Raw genomic sequence first — 23,383 nt, 5'->3', positions numbered from 1 at the left:
AAGAGTATTCCCTCCTCTTCAGTCTTTGAAGCAGTTTGAGAAGGATCAGTACGAGTTCTTTGTGTATTTCTCGATTTAGCTGGTGAAGCCGTCTGGTAGTGGATTTCTGTTTGTACAGAGCTTTCTGATGGCAGGTTCTGTGTCGCTCCCAGTGCTCTCTTTGTTCGCATCGCCTGCTTCTCTGGGACCCAGTTTCGGTGGGCCGTGTGTTCTTAGGGCGTCGCCTTTCCTTCTAGGCTGTTGGATCGCCTGGTGTACAGTTCTTCACAGTGCTCTCTTACGGACGTTTGTGTTTCTGTGATGTTGGCTCATATGTTTCCTTTTTCGTTTCTTGTTTATTTGGATTTGCTCTCTCTTCTTGGTGAGCCTGGTCAAAGGTTGGTCAATTTTGTGTACACTTTCAGAGAATCAGCTCTTGGTCTATTGTATTTTTTTTTAAGATCTCTATCTTGTTTATTTATTTTCTGTCAATGGAAACAGTAACAGACGTTATTTTCTTGGCCTCCAAAATCACTGTGGACGGTGAGTGCAGCCTGGAAATTCAAAGACGCCTGCTCCTTGGAAGAAAAACTAAGACAGACCTAGGCAGCGAATTAGAACACAGACTCGCTTCTTTGCCGACAGAAGTCCATCCAGTCAGAGCTGTGGTTTTCCCAGCGGTCATGTACAGATGTGAGAGCTGGACCGTAAAGAAGGCTGAGCGCCGAAGAATTGATGCTTTTGAACTGTGGTGTTGGAGAAGACTCTTGAGAGTCCCTTGAACAGCAAGTGGATCAAGGCAGTCAATACTAAGGGAAATCAGTCCTGAATATTCATTGGAAGGACTGATTCTGAAGCTGAAACTGCAGTACTTTGGCCACCTGATGTGAAGAGCCGACTTATTAGAAAAGATCCTGATGCTGGTAAAGATTGAGGGCAGGAGGAGAAGGGGACGACAGAGGATGAGATGGCTGGATGGCATGACCGACTCAGTGGACATGAACTTGGGCAAACTCTGGGAGGTGGTGAAGGACAAGGAGGCCTGCAGTTCATGGGATTGCAGAGTTGGGTGTGACTGGGCAACTGAACAGCAAAGAGCTGACCTCCAGTGGAGTGTTAGGGTTACATGTATGGCAAAGTAAATCAGTCACACCTAGACAGGCGTCCATTCTTTTTCGGATGCTTTTCCCATTTAGATTATGACACGATGCAGAGTGGGGCTCCCTGTGCTCTATACAGTAGGTCCTTGTTGATTCCCTGCTCACATGCTAGTAGTGTGTGTATGTTAATCCCAAGCTCCCGTTTCATCCCCTCCCCTTCGGTAGCCACAAGCTTGTTCTCTGTCTGCGAGTCTGTGTCTGCTTCATAGATAAGCCCTTGTGTACCCTTTTTCTGACTCCACATATCAGTCACGTCATGTGACCTCTGTCTTCATCTGTCCGGCTTACTTCACTTAGGATGGCGATCCCTAGGCCCATCCGTGCTGCCGCAAACGGCGTCTCTTCATTCTTTCTTACGCGCCACGGACGCCCCGCCGTGCCTGTGTTCCGCATCTCTGTGTCCATCCATCTGCCCGTGGACATTCAGTTGCTTCCATCTCTTGGCTGTTGTAAATAGAGCTGCAGTGAGCACCAGGGTGCGTGTGTCTTCTTGAATTAGATTCTCATCTTTTCAGATATATGCTCAGGAGTGGGGTCGCCGGGTCGTATTGTGGGAGTGGGATCTCTGGGTCGTATTCTAGGTCTGTTTTTGTCCTTTTGAGAACCCCCATCCTGTTCTCCAGGGTGACTGCACCGCCTTACATTCCCACCAGCAGTGTAGCAGGGCCCCTTGTCTCCGCCTCTCCAGCATTTATTGCTTGTAGACGTTTTCGTGACCGGGGTGGAGTGCTGTCCTGACCAGCGTGAAGCAGCCCCTCACTGCACTTTAGATTTGCCTTTCTTTGGCAGTCAGTGATGTCGAGCGTCTTCCCATGTGCTTGTTGGTCATCTGTACTGTTTTCTTCCGAGATACGCCTGCTCGGCTCTGCGGGCCACTTTATTTTATGTTCACTATTTATTTGATTGTGCCAGGTCTCAGTTGTGGCCTGTGGGGTGAAGTTCTCTGGCAGTAGTAAAGTCGGTTGTGCAGTCATGCCCAGCTCTGTGCCATCCCATGGACTGCAGCCAGCCAGGCTCCTGGGTCCGAGGACTTTTCCAGGCCAGAATACTGCAGTGGGTTTCCACTTCATCCTCCAGAGCTCTTCTGACTGTGTTCTCATTGGATGTAAAATATGTGTGTTTATTTATTTGGGGCTTCCTGGATGGCGCTAGTGGTAAAGGAAACACCTTCAGTGCAGGAGAGTTGGGTTCGATCCGCGAGTTGGGAAGATCCCATGGAGTAGGGTTTGGCAGCCCACTCCCGTATTCTTGCCTGGGAAATCCCATGGACAGAGGAGTCTGGTGGGCTGCGGTCCGTGGGGTCGCAAAGAGTCGCGCGCGGCTGAGCGACTGAACAACAAATGCGAGTTTGATGACGGGAGCTCTGTAGCGCAGCCTGAAGCCAGGCGCCGTGACTCCTCCAGCCGTTTTTCATTCTCAAGATTGCTTTGGCTATTTGGGGTCTTCTGTGTCTCCATACAGATTCTTAAAGCTTTTGTTCTAGTTCTGTGAAAAATGCCACCGGTTAATTTGATAGCAGTTGCAGCGAATGTATAGATTACCTTGGGCATTATAGTCATTTTGACAGTATTGATTCTTCTAATGCAGGAATGTCGAATCTGCACATGTGGCCGTTTTTCGCTGCAGGGTTATTTATCTCTGATCCATTTTGACGACTGACGCTAGAGCTTTACTTCTCTTTTCTCGGATGGGCGTCCGTCAGCTTCGTGGCGTACTGCCGTCTTTTGCTTACCTGTGTCATCAGGCTCTGCTCACATCTTCATTGCTTTCTTACACATTTGTCTATTGTCAGTTTTTCTTAGATTCTTGAATCAATTAATTTTGTTTTCCAGTCAGCTTTATTGAGGTATAATGGACACAGAGTAAGATTTCCCCATCATAGGTGTACAGTTTTCCACAATGTAAATGTTCGCCCCTGTGGACCCATCTCTTCACTCTTGTAAGCAGTGCTGCTGGGAACGCTGGGGTGCATGTATCTTTCTGAATAGAAAGAAGTGCTCATCTTTTCCAGATATCATGGTCAGGAGTGGGACTGTTGGATGACATGGTAATTCTATTTTTAGACTTATATAGGGAACGCTAAAGGCTTCCCAGGTGGCTTGGTGGTAAAGAACCCGCCTGCCAGTGCAGGAGACATGGGTTAGATCCCTGGGTTGGCAAGAAGCCCTGAAGGAGGAAATGGCAGCCCTCTGCAGCATTCTTGCCTGGAGACTTCCATGGACAGAGGAGTTCAGCAGGCTGCAGTCTGTGGGATTGCGGAGGGCCAGACAGGATCCAGTGGGCTGCAGCCCGTGGGGTTGTGGAGGGCCGGACAGGATCCAGTGGGCTGCAGCCCGTGGGGTTGTGGAGGGCCGGACAGGAGTTAGTGGCTGAATCACAGCGGGAACACCAGCGTCCCCAGGCTGCCTCGTGTGCCCCTCTTGCTCCAGGTCCCTCCCCGTGTTGCTGGCCAGCTTCCTGCACTCCCCGATTGGTGGTCGGGCCCGAGGGCCTGGCTGGGGCGTGTGCCCCCACCTTGTGGTGCTGCGTGCAGGGGTCTGTGGGGCAGGACGGGCTTCTGCGCCCGGCTGCTCTGAGGGCAGCTGGGCTGGCCTGTGTGTCTTGGCGGCGGAGCTCTGCCCCTCCGCTGCGCAGCCGTCTGGGGCCCGTATGGTTTCTGTGTGTCTGCTCTTCCGGGCGGCATTTGACCCGGGCCCCGTGCTCCCTCACTCCCAGCCCTTGTGCTGCCGTTGTTTTGCTTGGTCAGGAATGTCACAGGGGGACCCGTGGGGGCTGTCTCTGGTTTCTGGGCACAGCTGTGGGATTTGTCCCCAGTGTTCACTGCCGAGTGGCATCCTGCGCGCGCGTCCCTCCGTGTGTGTTTGCCGGTGCATGAATGTTTGGTCGTTCCCAGCGCCGTCTCGTGAACATAGCCGCTGTGTGCGTTTGCATTCCCGGGATCCCAGCGACAGCTTTGCGTCTGTCTGAGGTAAGGAATGCCTCTGTTGAATTCCTGGGTCATCTGCTGACAATATGTTTAATTTTACATGAAGTACAAAGCTGTCTTCCGGCGTACCTGTGCCTCGGGCACGTCTAGCGAGCGGTGAGATGCCAGCTCTCGGTGTCTGCAGTTTTCAGCCTCACTGGGGTGAGTGTGTGTGTGTGTGTACGTGTATGCATGCTGAGGTTACACAGGGATGTGTGGGTGTCTGTGTGTGTGTGTGTCTGTGCTGAGGTCACACTGGTGTGTCTCTGTGTCTCTGTGTGCTGAGGTCACACTGGGATGTGTGTGTGTGTGCACGCTGAGGTCACACTGGCATGTGTGTCTGTGTGCACGCTGAGGTCACACTGGGGTGTGTGTGTGCACAGTGAGGTCACACTGGCATGTGTGTGTGCACGCTGAGGTCACACTGGGGTGTGTGTGTGCACGCTGAGGTCACACTGGGGTGTGTGTGCACAGTGAGGTCACACTGGCATGTGTGTGTGCATGCTGAGGTCACACTGGGATGTGTGTGCGTGCACGCTGAGGTCACACTGGGGTGTGTGTGTGTGCACGCTGAGGTCACACTGGCCTGTGTGTGTCTTTGTGTGCTGAGGTCACACTGTGATGTGTATGTGTGTGCATGCTGAGGTCACACTGGGATGTGTGTGTGTGGGCATGCTGAGGTCACACTGGGATATGTGTGTGTGTGTCTGTGTGCTGAGGTCACACTGGGGGGTGTGTGTGTGCATGCTGAAGTCACACTGGGATGTGTGTGTGTCTTTACGTGCTGAAGTCACACTGGGATGTGTGTCTGCATGCTGAGGTCACACTGGCGTGTATGTGTGTGTCTTTGTGTGCTGAAGTCACACTGGGATGTGTGTGTGTGTGTATGCATGCTGAGGTCACCCTGGGATGAGTGTGTGTCTTTCTGTGTTGAGGTCACACTGGAGTGTGTGTGTGTGTGTGTGCATGCTGAGCTCACACTGGGGGGGTGTGTGTGTGTGTGTGTATGCATGCTGAGGTCACACTGGGGTGTGTGTGTGTGTGTGTATGCATGTTGAGGTCACCCTGGGATGAGTGTGTGTCTTTCTGTGTTGAGGTCACACTGCAGTGTGTGTGTGTGTCTGGGTGCTGAGGTCACACTGGGGTGTGTATGTGTGTCTTTGCTGAGGTCACACTGGGGTGTGTGTGTCTGGGTGCTGAGGTCACACTGGGGTGTGTGTGTGTGTGTGTCTTTGCTGAGGTCACACTGGGGTGTGTGTGTGTGTGTGTGTGTGTGTGTGTGTGTGTGTGTCTTGGTGCTGCGGTGGCCTCTGGCTGCTTCTGTGAGCAGTGCTGCGTGAGCATGGGGGGCATGCGCCCCTTCCAGACACACGCTCAGCAGTGGGATGGCTGGCACCCGTGGCGGCTCTCTCTGTACTTTTCCAGGAGCCTCTGTGGTGTCCTCCACGGTGGCTGTAACCGTGTACAGGCCCACCAACAGGATGGGAGGGCTCCCTCTCCTGCACGCGCTCTGCAGCGTTCGCTGTGTGTCGATCTGTGGGCGGTGGCCATTCTGATGGGTGGGAGGTGAGCCTCTCTGAGGCTTTGATTTGCACCTCTCTGATTATCAGTGCTGAGCATCTTTGCGTGTGCAGCGTGGCCGTCTGTATGTCTTCTTTGGAGAAAGGTCTTTGTAGGCCATCTGTCCGCTTTCGTTCAGTCGGGGGGGGCGTCCTGGCCGCCTGCTGGCTGCTGCACCGGCCCCCCTGCAGCATAGAGGTCTGTGAGCCAGTGTCCGGGTCCAGCTCTTGAGACCGTCGTGCGGTCCCGTCGGCTGGTGTCTGGTACGTGTTTCCTCCGCGTCTCCCTCTGCAGTCCTGACCCCGTTCGTGCTCTTTGCTTCAGGGCCCGTCAGTGCACAGCTCGTGGGCCTCAGGGGTCACCCTGAGCCGGTCACTGAGCTATTTGGCTTTTTCCTGTTGTTCACTCGCTCAGGCCTGTCTGACTCTTTGCAACCCCATGGAATGTACTCTGCCAGCTTCCTCTGTCTGTGGGATTCTCCAGGCAAGGACAGTAGTGTGGATTCCCTTTTCTCTCTGCAGGGGATCTTCCTCCAGGAGTCGAACTCTGGTCTCCTGGGATTGTTGGAGTGTTCCCGTGTATTTTGGACTCTCCTGGTCTTGCCCGCATGAGTGGGGTGTTTGTAGAATTGTTGGTAAAGGTGTTCACATCTGCTGGTGTCTGTCCCAGGATTTGACCAAAGCATTGAGGGCGAAACTGAAGCCCATCTGCAGTCCTGCCCCCGGGAAATACAGCAGTCCGAGCGCCTCCGCTGTTCCCGTGCGTCCTGCCCCCGGGAAATACAGCAGTCCGAGCGCCTCCGCTGTTCCCGTGCGTCCTGCCCCCGGGAAATACAGCAGTCCGAGCGCCTCCGCTGTCTCCAGACCTCTTCAGTGCCTCCTGCTGTTCAGTTGCTCACTCGTGTCCGGCTGCTTGTGGCCCCACGGGCTGCAGTACATCTTCCCTGTCTGTCACTAACCCCAGAGCCTGCTCAAACCCACGCCCGTCAAGTTGGTGATGCCATCCAGGCATCTCATCTGGTGCCATCCCCTTCTGCCCCCGCCTTCAGTCTTCCCAGCATCAGGGTCTTGAGGGCTGGGACTGTGAGCGATGTGGTCCCTTTGACCCCTGAGACATGCGGTGTTGCAGGAGCGTCCTTGTCGCGTCCCAAGTGTTTCACAGTCTCCTCTGTCGTGTACGCTCTCCCCACGGGCCGCGAGATGCTGAGACTCTGGGCTTGGGGGTGTGTTCACCTCCTCTGTCCCGGTTGCTGACCGTCAGGCTCCAGTCGGGGGATGAGGTGCACAGCACATCCTCAGGAGCAGTGTCTGCGTCCCCATCGCCTGTGTGACCGAGGGCGAGGGGCTGCCGTGTCCTCAGAGACATGCTGGGCTGTGCAGGGCATGCCGTCTGCACACAGCGGCTCTCCCTGCCTCGTCGTTGCTGGGCCTCCGTGGGGGCCAGGACGAGCTCACCCGGGTCCCCGCCCCTCCCGCAGGCCTGTGGCTGCCCGCTCTATTGGAAGGGACCGCTCTTCTGCGGCGCTGGCGGTGAGCGCACCGGCTCTGTGTCCGTCCACAAGTTCGTCGCAATGTGGAGAAAGTGAGTCCCGAGAGGGGGTCGTCCCCAGCTGTCCCCCACCCCGGCTGGTACTCCAGTGGCCGGGACTGTCACTCTGAGGGAGGCCATGCCTGGGGGTCCCGGCGGCCGGGACGTTCACGTCTGGGGGAGACCGTGCCTGGGGCTCCTGGCACAGCTGCCATGTCCCTCCTGGGGCCCGAGTCTGGGCGGGGGCCAGTGGACGTGCGGGGGTCAGCAGGGGTGTGCTCTGTCGCCCAGGGTCCTGCAGAACTGTCACGACGACGCTGCCAAGTTTGTGCACCTGCTCGTGAGCCCCGGCTGCAGCTACCTGGTGCAGGAGGACTTCGTGCCCTTCCTGCAGGTGCGTGCCCGTGGCCGGCCCCGTGCCCCTCTCCCGTGTGTCCCCGCTGTGCACCGCACATGCCGCCGTCCGTGTGTTGCTGCCTCGCGCAGGGCATACCCCCCACCGCACCTGCCCACCACACGCATGTCCCACCTCTGCTGCACACACCCGCACCCCTCTCAGAGGTGCTTCCCTATGTTTACACCCGCGTGTGGGAGCCTGGCTCTCTGCCCCTGGGGGCCGCCTCTGCTGTGTGGGAGCCTGGCTCTCTGACCTTGGGGGGCCGCCTCCCTGGGCTGGCCCCGTGCAGCCCCTTGGGAGCTGTGTGAGCAGTGGGACCGAGTGGACAGCTCCAGTCCTGAGCCTGGGCGCCTGGACTCAGACAGGCACCGCGCCGTTGGGTGCCAGGCTGTCTCAGGCCAGGTCAGGGTTTGCAGGACGCTCACTCCAAATGCCTTTCCGCTTCCTTTAAGCACAGTTTGTTCAGGGCTTCATGGTCCGTTCTCTGGAGGAGAGTTTAACGTGACGGCTGGCCCCCTGCACGTTCCACTTAAAAAGAGGAACAGGCAGAGTTAGGCAGAGGATGTGAATGAGAGCTGTGTGGAGGGCTCCTGGGATTCTAGTCCTTTATCACACGAGGACGTGTCACAGACTCCTCAGAGCGTGGGACGCCCTCACACGGTGGTGTTTGCGTGTTCATACGTGTCCGCTCACCCTTGGTGTGAGAGGCCGTGACAGCCGCCTCTGTTCAAAGGCCCGTCCTTCCTCAGACGTGGCCCCACAGTAGTCTTGCTCTGACGTGATTTCATGTGCCTGTGTGTTCGAGGGGACTCCACGGGGGCGGTTCTGGGCCTGCCTATGCGACCCTGGGGTTCTGGTGGACACATGGGTTCTCGGCCAGTGGGCTGCGGGTGGTCCCGCGGCGCGTCCCAGGGCCGGGTGCTGTCCCCCCGCAGGACGTGGTGAACACACACCCCGGGCTGGCGTTCCTGAAGGAGGCGGCCGAGTTCCATTCCCGCTACATCACCACGGTGAGTGCGGCGCCCGCGGCCCCCACTCCGCGCTCTCACCAGGCTCACGTGTCTGTGGGCCTTTTCTCTGGGGCTCGGAGGGGTGAGCGGTGTGGCTCACACGGGCCCCGCGCAGGGCACGGCGCCGAGCCCCAGGGTCGGACGGGGCGCAGGTCTCGGCAGGCGAGGGCCCGTCCGAGACCCTGCCCTCTGCCTCCCGGGCGGCAGGGTTTCAGGTTCAGAGCATCAGGCATGGGCCCTGCCTGTGGCCCGGGGCCTCAGAACCACAGCCCAGGCCCCGCCCCTGCCGTGGGCCGGGGTCACCTGGGGAACCGCACCTGGGGGAAGGGCTCCTGCCCACACACATGGCTTGGCTCAGGGTGCAGGTGGGTGGCGGGTAGCCCCCGGGCACGCGGGCTGGGAGCACGCTTGTCCTGTAGCACAGAGTGCACACACGTGTGGGCGGGGTGGACACGTGTGGGCGGGGCGGACGCATGCGGGGCGGGGCGGGGCCGCGGGCGGGGCGGGGCGGGGCGGGGGTGTGGATGCCCCAGACCCCCTCACACAGACACTGCGCACTCTGCTCCCCGACTAACAGTGACGATCCAGACTGAGCCGGCTGTAGACACTGCTGCGTGCCGGGGGCTCCTAAACACATAGGGGACGGGGCGGCCTACAGCGGGGGTGGGGAGGGGCTGTCTCACAGGGGCCGGGGAGGGGACATCCGTGGATGGGGACGGAGAGACGCCCTGGGTGGGGACAGGGGAGGGGGCGTCCTGGAGGAGGGGACGGAGTGGGGGGCGTCCTGGAGCAGCACAGAGGAGCGGGCGTCCAGGTGGGGCCAGGGGAGGGGGCGTCCTGGAGGAGGGGGCGGGGCGGGAGTGGGGCATCCTGGAGGAGGCGACTGGTGGGGGGTTATCGTGGAGGAGGGGCAGGGGAGGGGCGTCCTGGCCCAGGGCAGTGCTGTCCGGACCACAGGGGGCCCTGTGCCCTGCCGGGCCTCCGTGTGCAGGGGCGGGGGCGTGCTCTCGGCTTGGAGCTCATGCTCTTCTCCCGGTCGGTCAGGTGCTCGCGGAAGGGTCGGAGCGGAGCTTTAGGCCACGCTGTGAGGGCTGCCCGCCTTCAGAGCTGCTGTCCCCGCCCCATCCAGCTCGAGGGCGGCCCTCTCACTGCGGGCTGCGGGCTGCGGACTGCGGCCGAGGGCAGCTCCCGCCGCACTGGGTCCCCCTGGGATCCAGCGGGCCTCCTTCCCGACCCTCCGCCGTGTGCGGGGCGGCCGCCCTCTGCTGGCGGCTCGTGGTCCTGCAGCTCACCCTCCCGAGTCCCTGGGGAGGCAACCCGGGAGGTCACCGGGCTGCGGGCGCGCTCACACCTGGGCCTCCCTTGGAGCCCTGCAGCGCCCACATCGCTGTGCCGGGCTGATGGGCCCCGTCCGTGCCCCGCAGGTCATCCAGAGGATCTTCTACACCGTCAACCGGTCCTGGTCGGGCAGGATCACCTGCGCCGAGCTGCGAAGGAGCACCTTCCTACAGGTGCGGCACGGGATCAGGGCGGGACCGGGACCCACCGCTGCCGCCCGCGTCCCTCGCCCAGGCGCGCCCCGCCCCTCCCCGTCCACGCGTCCATCCCGGTCCACCGTCCACGCGTCCTCCCATCCCCGTCCACCGTCCATCCGTCCTCCCATCCCCGTCCACCGTCCATCCGTCCTCCCATCCCGTCCCCCATCCACACGCCCACCCGTCCATCCCTCTGTGCACCAGGTACCTCCCACCCTGTAGTCCCTCCATGCTCCTCCCCTCCCCCGTCCCCCACCTTCTCCCCTCCGCGTCTGTGACCTGGCCTGGCCCGGGTGCACCCCTTACCCGGTGGCCCCTCCCGGCCCTCACACGAGCTTGCCCTGCTCTGACCCCGCCTGCCCACGACACGGGGTCTGGGCCCGTCCCCACTGGACGGGCTGTTTGCGCTCCGCGCCCTGGAGCCCCCGCTGGCAGTTCTGTGGTGTGTCCGGCAGAACGTGGCTCTCCTGGAGGAGGAGGCAGACATCAACCAGCTGACGGAGTTCTTCTCCTACGAGCACTTCTACGTCATCTACTGCAAGTTCTGGGAGCTGGACACGGACCACGACCTGCTCATCGATGCGCAGGACCTGGCCCGGCACAACGACCACGGTGAGCGGCCCCGCCCCCGGGGGCGCGGCAGGGCCGGGACTCGGCCGGGCCGGGACTCGGCCGAGGGGCGCTGCGCGGGCTCCTGGTCTCTCCAGAGAGGCCACGGCTGCCCCACACCGCCCGACCCCTGCCCTCGGGGCCTGCACCCGCACTCCCGCCGGACCTGCTGGGGCACTTGGGAGATGGGCACACACCGCGGACACGCCCACGTGGCGCTGGGGGCGCCCTCAGGCGGGCGTGGACCGAGATCTCCCGCACCTGGCGGCTCCCCATCGGAGCCACTGTCACTCCCCCAGCTCTTCCCACCCCCCGGTCTCCTCTGTGTCCCTGAGAAGGGGGGGGTCACCCCGCCGTCATCTCAGGCCGGATCCCCTGATGGGCTCAGTGGGGGCCAGTCCGCGGGTCAGCGCAGAGCTCACAGCGCCAAGCTCACACACTGCCTGTCCCCGCAGGGGAGACGCCTGTTCCCACAGGGCTCGGTGTCCCTCCCCTCCTCCCGTGTGTGTCCCTGAGGAGGGGGGCATCACCCCTGCCGTCATCTCAGGCTGGGTCGCCTGATGGGCTTGGTGGGGGCCAGTCCGAGGGTCAGCCCCGAGCTCACAGTGCCTGTCCCCGCAGGGGAGACGCCTGTTCCCACAGGGCTCGGTGTCCCCCTTCCTGCCGTGTTGCTGCTGCTGCCTGCTGCCAAGCCTTCTAGCGCCTGCCTGTGGGGGCACGGTGCCATCTGGAGACCGAGTCCCAGCTCAGGGCCCTGAGGCCACGGCGGGTGGGCTGGCAGCGTCAGGCCTGGAGTCGGCCTGGTGAGAACAGCAGAGAGACACGCTTCCTGGGGAGGCTTCGACTCCAGCCTCCGGCTGTGACCAGAGAGCCCTTGTGGGTCCTCATGACAGAGAGGCTGGAATAGCTAAATCCGAGCTTCCTTGCATTTTAGGAGCAGCAGTGAGGAATCCCGTATAGATAGTTTTTTAAAAATTTTATTCCTTTTTTAATCGAAGGATAATTATTTTACAAAATCGCGTTCGTTTCTCCCGAACCTCAAGGTGAGTCAGCCAGAGGTACACACAGGTCCCCTCACCCCTCTAGGTTCTCCCAGAGCCCCGGTTTTGATTCCCCGAACCTCCCTTTCCAAGAAGCCAAATCTTCAGGGCACGTAAAATGGGCGGAAGTCGCCTGAGTGGTGGGTGCCTGGCTTTGCCAGCGGTTTCTTTAGAGCTGTCGGTTTCGGTGCGCTGGGCCTCCAGGTAACGGCGCCCACGAGTGGGGCTCCGAGTCCTCGGGGCGCTCGTGTTTGCGGTCAGTGCGGCCTGCATGGGCCCCTGAGGTCGGCCCCCCAGGCCAGCCTTCTGCTCCTTGAATAGCTCAGGCTGGCCCCTCAGTGGCCCCGCGATCCTGGTGCGCGGGCGCCTGAGCGTGCGTGCGCGGGCGCCTGAGCGTGCGTGCGCGGGCGCCTGAGCGTGCGTGCGCGGGCGCCTGAGCGTGCGTGCGCGGGCGCCTGAGCGTGCGTGCGCGGGCGCCTGAGCGTGCGTGCGCGGGCGCCTGAGCGTGCGTGCGTGGGTCCCTCTCAGTTCCACTGTTGATCTCGACCGTGACCCCCGCTGTGAGATCAGCACAGGCCTTGGTGGCCGGGACGCGCTCATCAGGCCCTGAGGCGCCCACCTCGTGGCCCAGGGCTGGTTCCCACATCCCCGGGGCCTTCTGTCCACCCGTGTGGTTCTCACGTCCAGCGGCTCTCGTCAGCCGCTTTTGGGGGTCTGTCACCAAACAGGGCCGCTTGCTGGGGTCTCGTTTGTCCTGGGGACACGAGTGACCCTGGGCACGGTGGTCTTGCCGCCGGGACAGGACACGGGGCAGTTTCGAGTACGGCCCCCGGAGTGCCCATGGGCTGTGTCAGCTCGGGTTTTGCACGCGCTCGCCCTCCTGTGTGGAGAGGAGCGGGCTGGGGCAGAGCTGACGGGTCCAGAGTGGTTTTCTGCCCTCCTGTCTCCAGGCGTGGGAGCGCGTCTGAGTCAGCTGTCCTGATTCCCTGGGGCTGTTGTCACGTGCGTGGGGGGCCCTCAAAGAACAGGAAGTCACCCTCCCAGTTGTGACGCCGGAGGCCCTAAATGAACTTGTTTATGAGGGCCCAACACCCACGCGGCCCGTGAGGGTTACCTGAGGCAGCTGTAACAGACGACTACGGATGGGGGCTCGACACCCGTCCTCCCGCAGCCCTGGGGACCACAGGTCTGAGGTTAGGGGGTCCCAGGGCTGAGCTCCCTGCAGAGGCTCCAGGGGAGGGCCCTCCCCGCCTCTTCCGGCTTCCGGGGGCTCCGGGCGTCCCTCCGGCCTGGGCTGGTGGCCGCCTCCCTCCCGTCTCCGCCTCCGTCTCCACATGGCTTCGCCGCTGCGTCCGTGTCTCTCCTCTTCCGTGTCTTATAAGGACCCTGTCCCTGGGTTTAGGGCCACCCCCACTCAGGCGGACCTCATCTCAGACCCTTCACTCCGCCACCTCTGCAGAGACCCTGTTGTCATATAAGACCCAGTTCCCACGCTGGGAGGCAGGACGTGGCTGTCTCTCTTTGGAAAACCTCGTTCAGCCTCTGACACCGTCCAGTCTTTCCTCTCAGAGGAGACTTTTACTGAGGCAGGATGAATGGGGAGGAAAGGATGTTTTGTCTTTATTTCGCCATTTTTGTGGTTTTCTGCCTAAGTAGGGGCTGAAGAGTGTCCCCAAGAGTAATGTACTTGAGTTGTGAGCCCTGAGATTTCAGGAGGCGGCTGTCTTTGCACATAGTCTTTAAACAGGGGATGAAGGTGAAATGAGGTCGCTAGGCTGGTCCTGATCCCACAAGACTGGGGTCCTGATAAGAAGGGGAGCTCGGGACACAGACGCACTCGGGGGTGAGCGTGTGAGGACTCGGGGAGGAGGGAGCAGCCCTGCCCACACCTGGGGCTCCGACTCCAGCCTCCAGGACGAGGGGAGGATTACCACGTGCTGTTGAAGCCACCCTGTGTGTGGTGATCGTCTGACAGCCCCGGCCTTCTGCTGTGTCTTCCTTGAACATGGTTGGCACGCATCTGGGTTCTGATCACAAGCGCGTTGTGTTTGGAGGCAGAGCCCATGCATGAGTGAACGTGCGTCCTGCCGTCCACACTTCTCTCATTCCTGGAGCTCCGGGGCCAGTGCCTGCCTCTGCAGCTTGGACTGAGGCTCAGGCCCTGGGCCTGGGTGGGTTTCCCTGGCGGCCCGGCTGGTCTAAGAACCTGTCTGCCGGTGCAGGAGGTGCAGGAGACTCGGGCTCAGTTCCTGGGTTAGGGACATCCCCCTGGAGAAGGGAGTGGCGACTCACTGCAGTACTCTCGCCTGGAGAGTTTCACGGACAGAGAAGCCTGGTGGGCTACAGTCCACGGGGTCGCAAAGAGTCGGACACGCCGGAAGCAACTTGGGACACATCTCTGTTCACCCGCTCGGTCACGTTCCACTCTTTGCGACCCTGTGGACCGCAGCACGCCAGGCCTCCCTGTCCATCACCATCTCCTGGAGTTTATCCAAACCCATGTCCATCGAGTTGGTGATGCCATCCAGCCATCTCATCCTCTGTCGTCCCCTTCTCCTCCTGCCCTCAATCTTTCCCAGCATCAGGGTCTTTTCCAGTGAGTCAGCTCTTCGCGTCAGGTGGCCACGGTATTGGAGTTTTAGCTTCAGCATCAGTCCCTCCAGTGACTATTCTGGGTTGATTTCCTTGAGGATGGACTGGCTGGGTCTCCTCGCAGCCCTAGCAGCTCGCACGTGCACACACACCGACACACACAGCCAGGACTGGGAGGCGGTGGGCAGTGTCCAAGGAGGCGTGTGCAGGAAACCCAGGCCCCCAGGGTCCCGTGCAGCCAGACCTGGGTCTCCAGGTTCAGCCTGGAGCCTGCCTGGCCGCGTCCACAGCCGCCGCGTGGGGCACCAGGACCCCCGTGTGGAACTCACGGCCTGACCCCTCTCTTGCAGCTATTTCCACCAAGATGATTGACCGGATCTTCTCCGGAGCCGTGACGCGGTGCGTGCCAGCGGGCTCCCAGCAGGGCTGGGCTGGCTTTCCCGGGCGCATCCAGCCCTGCCTGTCACTCCTGACCAGGGTGGCCGTGTTCTGAGGCACCTGAGGTCGTGCCTTAGGAGCTCGTGTATAGGGTTTTGCCATGTGAGGTCACAGGTAACGGGGACACACGCCATTGTCACAGGAAGTCATGAGTAAGAGAGACACGTGTGCCGCTCGTGTAAGGTCGTATGTAAAGGACGCACATGCCTTTGTCATGTGCGGGCGTGTGTAAAGGACACGTGATCATTACACGTGTGATGTCATAAGTTACGGGCACACAAAGCACGCTCTTGCCATGTGACACCGTGCGTGAGGGGGACACAGGGCCTGGGCATGCAGGCTGTGAGGGGCCCTGAGCTGGGCATGTCCTTCTGCCCCCACCCCCGCCCCCTGCTCCCCGTCCCCTTGGGCTCTGAGAGGCCCTCCGCTGCGCCCGCACGTACTCTCAGGCGCCTCCGGGTGGGGTCCAGTCTGGGACCGGCTCCCTGCAGGGCTCTGGTCACCCCTGCACGTGGGCAGGGACTTGGGCCTCAGGCTGCTCCTCCCTGACGCTGCCCTCGTCTCTTGAATCCAGAGGGAAAAAGGTGCAGAAGGAAGGGAAAATCAGCTACGCGGACTTTGTCTGGTTTCTGATCTCCGAGGAGGACAAGAAGACCCCCACCAGGTGGGTGTCGGGGCCTGCGCTCTGTCCAGGCTGTTGGGACCCTCGCAAGAGGAGCCCAGTGGTTACCCACTGGTGAGGGCGCCCCCCTACGGCCCATCCCTGTGAGGGCGTCTCGGAGGGGCTCATATGAGGGGGTGGTCCCGGGGGTGGGGTCTGTCCCTCCCTAACCCTGGTGGGAGCGGGCTTGGGTGGACGGCCGTCCCAGTGGACGTCTGGCCCTCCCGGCCGCAGCATTGAGTACTGGTTCCGCTGCATGGACCTGGACGGGGATGGGGCGCTGTCCATGTTTGAGCTGGAGTACTTCTACGAGGAGCAGTGCCGGCGGCTGGACAGCATGGCCATCGAGGCCCTGCCCTTCGAGGACTGCCTGTGCCAAATGCTGGACCTGGTGAAGCCCCAGACTGAAGGTGCTGTGCGGGGCCGGGCCCTGGGGAGGGGGCGCCCCTGGGAAGTGGGGCCCCAAGGGGGAGGGGGACACCCAGGGTGTGGGGATGCCCTGGGGAATAGGGTTGCCCCCGGAGTGGGGAGCTCCGGGGGGGATGGGGCTCAGCCTGGGGGGGTTCCCCAGGGTAGTGGGGGCCCCTGGGGGAGGGGGACACCCAGGGCTTGGAGATGCCCTGGGGAATAGGGTTGCCCCTGGAGTGGGGAGCTCCGGGGGGGATGGGGCTCAGCCTGGGGGGGTTCCCCAGGGTAGTGGGGGCCCCTGGGGGAGGGGGACACCCAGGGCGTGGAGATGCCCTGGAGAATAGGGTTGCCCCTGGAGTGGGGAGCTCAGGGGGATGGGGCTCAGCCTGGAGGGGTTCCCCAGGGACGTGGGGCACCCTGCGGTGGGGGACACCCCAGGGGAGGGGGACAGCCTGGGGGGATGCCCTGGGGAACCTGGGTGCTCCTGGGGAGAGGGACACCCCAGGGGGTGGGGAACCCCAGAGTGGGGGCAGCCCCGGGGGTGGGAAGCCCCAGGGGAGGTGTGTGCCCGCCCTCGGGAGGGTAGTCGCGTCCAGGGCAGGTCAAGTGTGGCCTCGTGTGACAGCACCGTGCACGTCCGGTCACTCGGGGCGGACGCGAGCCTCGTGGCCCCGCCCTCCTCAGCCCCCGCGAGTGACCCCCGGGGTGGGCATGACGCTTTCAGCCCCGCCCTCAGCCCTCGCGAGTGACCCCCGGGGTGGACATGACGCTTTCAGCCCCGCCCTCAGCCCCCACGTGTGACCCCTGGGGGTGGACATGACGCTTTCAGCCCCGCCCTCAGCCCCCACGTGTGACCCCTGCGGTGGACATGACGCTTTCAGCCCCGCCCTCAGCCCCCGCGAGTGACCCCCGGGGTGGACATGACGCTTTCAGCCCTGCCCTCAGCCCCCGCGAGTGACCCCCGGGGTGGACATGACGCTTTCAGCCCCGCCCTCAGCCCCCACGTGTGACCCCCGGGGTGGACATGACGCTTTCAGCCCCGCCCTCAGCCCTCGCGAGTGACCCCTGGGGTGGACATGACGCTTTCAGCCCTGCCCTCAGCCCTCGCGAGTGACCCCTGCGGTGGACATGACGCTTTCAGCCCTGCCCTCAGCCCTCGCGAGTGACCCCTGCGGTGGACATGACGCTTTCAGCCCCGCCCTCAGCCCTCGCGAGTGACCCCCGGGGTGGACATGACGCTTTCAGCCCCGCCCTCAGCCCCCACGTGTGACCCCTGGGGGTGGACATGACGCTTTCAGCCCCGCCCTCAGCCCTCGCGAGTGACCCCCGGGGTGGACATGACGCTTTCAGCCCCGCCCTCAGCCCCCACGTGTGACCCCTGGGGGTGGACGCCATCCTTGCGGCCCCGCCCTCAGCCCTCGCGAGTGACCCCTGGGGGTGGACGCCATCCTTGTGGCCCCGCCCTCAGCCCTCGCGAGTGACCCCTGGGGGTGGACGCCATCCTTGTGGCCCCGCCCTCAGCCCTCGAGTGTGACCGCTGAGTCTGGACTCGACCTTCACAGCCCCGCCCTCACCGCGCGCGTGTGGTGAACTGACGTGGGGACTGAGTGTGCCCCGGGGCTGGGGACGGTTGCCGTGTCCCTCGGCCATGTTCCTGTGCCGTGCTCTGTCATACTCCACCGGGACCCCAGTGCGGGCGGTGCGGGGGCCCCCTGCACAGGGCTGCCCTTCTCAGGCCCGGTGCCGTGGCCCGGGGATTGCGTTGGTTGATCTGGGAGCCAGGGTGCTCGGTGGGTACATCCCAGGGCGCCTGGGATGCCTGCCAAGGTCACAGGAAGTCTCTGCCTCCAAGTGGAACACCTGGGTGTCCTGTGTCCTGGGAGCCCAGTCTCGGGTGTTGCCCTGTGGACTCGTCCTGGGGCCTCGTGCCTGGGCCCTCTTGCCCGGCCCAGGCTTCGTCCGGCTCCGTGTCCGTGGTCTAGGGCAGCTCGGGTCCCACCCTCTGGGTTAGGCGTGCGGACCCCTATATCCCCTGACGAACCTCCAGGGACACACAGGGCTCTGGTCCCCCAGGCACCCGCCAGGCTTTCTCCACACCGGCAGCACTCCTGTGGCCGGGCTGGCGGCAGAGTGCACGGTGCTGTGCCGTAAGGCGTGTGGCTTTGCACACGTGAGTGTGCTCATGACATGCCCATGTGCCCATGAGCTGCCCTGCGTCCAGGAGCCCCACTCCACACGCCAATGAGCTGCCCCAGGGGCCCATGAGACTCCTCTTCGCTTCCCCCGCGGCTGCCCTGAGCGCTCACGCCCTGCGCCCCCCACCCCACCCACCCACGCTCCCAGCTGTCCCCTGAAGTCCCCTCCGTGCACCCCTACCCACGCGCTCACACCCGGGCCCCTCCCGCAGGGAGGATCACGCTGCAAGACCTAAAGCGCTGCAAGCTGGCTAACGTGTTCTTTGACACCTTCTTCAACATCGAGAAGTATCTGGACCACGAGCAGAAAGAGCAGGCGTCCCTGCTCAGGGTGAGGGAAGGTGACGGGGGAGGCCCGCGGGGGACGTGCGGGGGAGGGGGCGCCAGGCCGCTCCTGGGCGACACCCTACCGTGCTCTGCAGGAGAGTGAGAGCGAGGGGCCCGAGCTGTCGGACTGGGAGCGCTTCGCTGCTGAGGAGTACGACATCCTGGTGGCCGAGGAGGCCGCGGGGGACCCCTGGGAGGACGGGTGAGCGCACGGGGGGCGGAGAACTGGGTCCTGGGAGGAGGGGTGGCCGGGAACGGGGGCAGGGAAAGGGCTGCCAGCTGGGGCAGGGAGGACACCACCTCTGGCTGCCGCTTCTGGGGGAGGGTTTCCAAGGGACTGTGGCCCTGCCGCCGAGGGTGGGGACACTCTGACTCCGAACTGTGCCTGGTTCTGCCCCAGGTGCCCGGCCTTAGCGCCCTGAGTCTGGGAGCTCTTCCTGCTGAGTCAGGCCCTCCCCCAGCCCACGGAGGGTCCCACCAGGGCCCCTGTGAGGCACCTGTCAGGGCCGCATCTACCCTCTGGGGGTGGCACCCGCAGGCCCCCAAGGGGTACAGATCCCACAGAGGGGGACAGGGTGGGGAGCCAGCTGGGCGGCTAAGCTGCTGAGCACACAGCTGTCCAGTGGGCCCGCTGTCCTGTCCCCGGGTGTCAGGGTGTTGGGTGCACACAGCTGCTCAGCGGGCCCGCTGTCCTGCCCCCGGGTGTCAGGGTGTTGGGTGCACACAGCTGCTCAGTGGGCCCGCTGTCCTGCCCCTGGGTGTCAGGGTGTTGGGTGCACACAGATGCTCAGCGGGCCCGCTGTCCTGCCCCTGGGTGTCAGGGTGTTGGGTGCACACAGATGCTCAGCGGGCCCGCTGTCCTGCCCCCGGGTGTCAGGGTGTTGGGTGCACACGGTGGGCGCGGAGGGCGGGCACTGTCCTCACGGGCCCCTCCCTGCAGATACGAGGCCGAGCTCAGCCCCGTGGAGCAGAAGCTGAGCGCCCTGCGGTCCCCGCTGGCCCAGAGGCCCTTCCTGGAGGCCCCGGGTGGCCTGGGCACCGTCGAGCTGTACGAGTACGAGTGTGGGGGCGACGACCTGCCGCCCTCGTGACCCGCGGCTCCTCGGGGCCCCCGTGGCCCGTGGGTGGGGAACGCGGCCGAGCAGCCGTCGGCCTCACCCAGCGCAGTTCGTCTCTCTGTGGTGCGTGCATCTTTATTTGGCACAGAAGCGGCTGCAGACGGCCCCGCGGTGCCTCTCCAGTAGGCAGGCGGCCTAGGCCCGCTGCCCTGTCCAGGCGCTTGGAGGCCCCCGTCAGCGGACGGTTCACCCCGGTGGGAATCCGGCGGTGCTGTGGTGGGTCTGCCCGGACCGTCCCCGCGCTGACCTTGGGCCGGCTGTGTCGGCAGGAACATTCCAGAAGCCACAGCGCCCGCTGTCCCACAGGGCCCCTGCAGGGATGCCGCCCCGGGCAGGGCCGAGGGAGCACCCAGGTCAGTGCGGCCCAGCATTTCTGTGTACGTGTACAAGATGTGTAAAGTTCCCTTCTATTTGCTGTGCAGAGCGGTGTAGAGTTTTATGAGATCACGTTTGTATTTTGAAATAAAGAATTTAAGGATTTTCAGCCTGAGGCTAACTTTGAGACAAGACAAGACACGGCAGCAGGGGATTCTGAACGCAGGTCACAGATGGACATGGCACGGATGTGGGGGTCCCCGCAGGGAGACTGTGGGGTGTGCAGGGCCCCCCGGACACGGAGCCGCCGGGCACGGGTCACAGGCCGGGGCCCCAGGGCCGTGCAGCCTGCACTCTGGCCACGGCGGTCCCTGCATGGCCCCGGGGCGGCCGGCTCCCCTGCGGTCACTTCTGTGCACGACAGGGTGCGAGCCTCCGCTGCCCACACCGCGCTGTGAGACCAGATGTCTGGCCTCCACGCCGCTCCGCCCACCCCCGGGTCCAGCACTGCTCCGGGCCTCACGGGACAGCATCAACCCGAGATTCCAGGGGAGGGTGGGCTCCCACGTGTCCAGTGGAGGTGGCCGAGGAGCATCCCCCAACCAGGCCTTGGGCAGGTTGTCTCAGGTCCTGGCACCCAGCAGACCTCGAGGAGGGTCCCTCCCTTCTGCAGCTGAGCCCCCGTGCCAGACACAGGCCCTCCTCCCTTCTGCAGCTGAGCCCCCCTGCCGGACACAGGCCCTCCCAGAGTAGGTGGGGCGGCAGGAGCTGGAGTGGGGGTCCCTCACACTAGACCACACGGGCCTGTCTTCCTGGCCGCCCCACCGTCCGGAGGGCGGACTCCACAGCCATGTGGTCCTGGGAGAGTCTCCAGGCGTCCCTGGGAGACGGGCGTGGCCACCATCTCCTCAGAGCTCAGACAGGCCGGGCCTTCCCCTTGGCCACCAAGACCCTCGAGGGACCCACCTCGTCTCCGACTCATCCCACTGAGCGGCAGATGCGGGAGGTCAGCAGAGAGGAGAGGAAACTCAGAACGTAGAGAAAAAAAACCTGGTGAGACCTGTCGGCCCGGGGTTTAGAGATTGAAGAGATAAGAACCCACCCGTTGCAAAAGTAAGACTGGAAAAGCCATGGGGGAAATGCCTGCGAGAAAGGACAGCAAAGTCCCATCCTGTCAGGAGGTAGCGCAGCGGTCTCCTGACGGCGCTGCTTCTGCGGGGGCGGGGGCGGGGGCGGGGGCGGGCGACAGTGACCGGCAGAGCCCGTCTGCCTTCTACCTGCACGCCATCCGCCCTTCCTCCTCCTTCCACCCTCCCGACTGCTCATCAAGACGCCTGCCCCCAACCAGCCACCCATTAGTCCCTGCGCCCATCCATGCGTCTGTGCGGTCAGCCATCCGTATCTATGCGCCCGCCGGTCCACACCTCCCCCGCTACCTCTGTCCATCCACCCATCCTTCCTTCCGTCTGCCCACCCGCGCACCCATTCCTGTGTGTACCTTTCTGTCCATTTACCCGTACAGTGGCCCACGCCTCCATGTAGATGTCCATCCCACCCAGCCCACAGTCCATCCGTTTCTCCATCCCCTGTATCCATCAGAACCCCCGGGGCCCTACTGGGAAGGCCCACGCGGCATCTGGTACCTCTGAGGGTGGGTGAGGGGTTCAGCATCAGATACCCACGGCAAAGTTCGGGGCCAGTGGAGATGACCTTCGACCTCTCAGGCTGGATTTGGGAGCCCCCAGGGCTGCACCGAGCCCCCCACCACCAAGGCAGGCTCTGGGGTCCCCAAGAAGAAAATGGAGCCCCAGCTGCAGGGTTGAGGCATTCCAGGGGTAGAATGGGACCCCAAAGCAGGGTTCAGGACCTCTGGGGACCCCAGTAACACTTCCCACACAAGGCGGAGTCTTGGGCTCCGGGGGTGCAGTCCCAGATTCGGGCCACCCAGGCAGACGTCATACTCCCCAGAGTCAGGACATTTCAAGGCCAAATTTGGGGCCTATGAGCCACACTTGGACATCACCACATGGTTGACACTGAAATCAGATTGATTATATTCTTTGCAGCTGAATATGGAGAAGCTTTATACAGTCAGCAAAAACAAGACCAGGAGCTGACTGGCTCAGATCATGAACTCCTTATTGTCAAATTCAGACTGAAATTGAAGAAACTGGAGAAAACTACTAGACTATTCAGGTATGACCTAAATCGAATCCCTTATGACTATACAGTGGAAGTGAGAAATAGATTTAAGGGACTAGATCTGATAGACAGAGTGCTTGATGAACTATGGATGGAGGTTCGTGACATTGTACAGTAGACAGGGATCAAGACCATCCCCAAGAAAAAGAAATGCAAAAAACCAAAATGGCTGTCTGAGGAAGCCTTACAAATAGCTATGAAAAGAAGAGAAGCGGAAAGCAAAGGATAAAAGGAAAGATATAGCCATTTGAATGCAGAGTTCCAAAGAATAGCAAGGAGAGATAAAGCCTTCCTCAGCGAACAATGCAAAGAAATAGAGGAAAAGAGCAGAATGGGAAAGACTAGAGATCTCTTCAAGAAAATTAGATTCCAAGGGAACATTTCATGCAAAGATGGGCTTGATGCTGTGAAAGTGCTGCACTCAATATGTCAGCAAATTTGGAAAGCTCAGCAGTGGCCACAGGACTGGAAAAGGTCAGTTTTCATTCCAATCCCAAAGAATGCTCAAACCGCACAATTGCACTCATCTCACATGTTAGTAAAGTAATGCTTAAAATTCTCCAAGCCAAGCTTCAGCAACACGTGAACCATGAACTTCCAGATGTATAAGCCTGATTTAGAAAAGGCAGAGGAACCAGAGGTCAAATTGCCAACATCTGCTGGATCATGGAAAAAGCAAGAGAGTTCCAGAAAAACATGTAATTCTGCTTTATTGACTATGCCAAAACCTTTGTGTGGATCACAATAAAGTGTGGAAAACTCTGAAACAGATGAGAATACCAGACCACCTGACCTGCCTCTTGAGAAACCTATATGCAGGTCAGGAAGCAACAGTTAGAACTGGACATGGAACAACAGCCTGGTTCCAAATAGGAAAAGGAGTACGTCAAGGCTGTATATTGTCACCCTGCTTATTTAACTTATATGCATAGTACATCATGAGAAATGCTGGGCTGGAGGAAGCACAAGCTGGAATGAAGATTGCCGGGAGAAACTTATAACTTCAGATAGATGACACCACCCTTATGGCAGAAAGTGAAGAGGAACTAAAGAGCCTCTTGATGAAGGTGAAAGAGGAGAGCGAAAAAGTTGGCCTAAAGCTCAACATTCAGAAAACGAAGATCATGGCATCTGGTCCCATCACTTCATGGGAAATAGATGGGGAAACAGTGTCAGACTTTATTTTTCTGAGCTCCAGAATCACTGCAGATGGTGATTGCAGCCATGAAATTAAGAGATGCTTACTCCTAGGAAGGAAAGCTATGACCAACCTAGATAGCATATTAAAAAGCAGAGAGGTTACTTTGTCAACAAAGGTTCGTCTAGTCAAGGCTATAGTTTTTCC

The 23,383-nt window shown here is 61.4% G+C and overlaps 1 protein-coding gene across 6 annotated transcripts in view; it reads left to right on the top strand.

Moving 5' to 3' along the window:
- The window catches only part of LOC138930118 (serine/threonine-protein phosphatase 2A regulatory subunit B'' subunit beta), a 44,417-nt gene extending 24,412 nt beyond the window's left edge, over positions 1 to 20,005 (top strand). For all 6 annotated transcript variants that reach the window (XM_070289678.1, XM_070289681.1, XM_070289679.1 and 3 more), the window contains 11 exons: positions 7,142 to 7,245; positions 7,483 to 7,585; positions 8,524 to 8,598; positions 10,023 to 10,109; positions 10,589 to 10,745; positions 14,725 to 14,773; positions 15,387 to 15,476; positions 15,708 to 15,883; positions 18,289 to 18,407; positions 18,499 to 18,605; positions 19,344 to 20,005. In XM_070289678.1, the coding sequence (XP_070145779.1) occupies positions 7,142 to 7,245; positions 7,483 to 7,585; positions 8,524 to 8,598; positions 10,023 to 10,109; positions 10,589 to 10,745; positions 14,725 to 14,773; positions 15,387 to 15,476; positions 15,708 to 15,883; positions 18,289 to 18,407; positions 18,499 to 18,605; positions 19,344 to 19,494 (1,218 nt within the window). In that variant the 3' untranslated portion in view covers positions 19,495 to 20,005. The remainder of the gene's footprint in view (positions 1 to 7,141; positions 7,246 to 7,482; positions 7,586 to 8,523; positions 8,599 to 10,022; positions 10,110 to 10,588; positions 10,746 to 14,724; positions 14,774 to 15,386; positions 15,477 to 15,707; positions 15,884 to 18,288; positions 18,408 to 18,498; positions 18,606 to 19,343) is intronic.
- The last annotated feature ends 3,378 nt before the right edge of the window (positions 20,006 to 23,383 follow it).

The sequence above is a fragment of the Ovis canadensis genome, chromosome X (genome assembly GCF_042477335.2).
Source record: "Ovis canadensis isolate MfBH-ARS-UI-01 breed Bighorn chromosome X, ARS-UI_OviCan_v2, whole genome shotgun sequence".
NCBI lineage: Eukaryota > Metazoa > Chordata > Mammalia > Artiodactyla > Bovidae > Ovis > Ovis canadensis.
The sequence above is the reverse complement of the archived record's forward strand: the minus strand, read 5'-3'. Positions and strand labels throughout refer to the sequence as shown.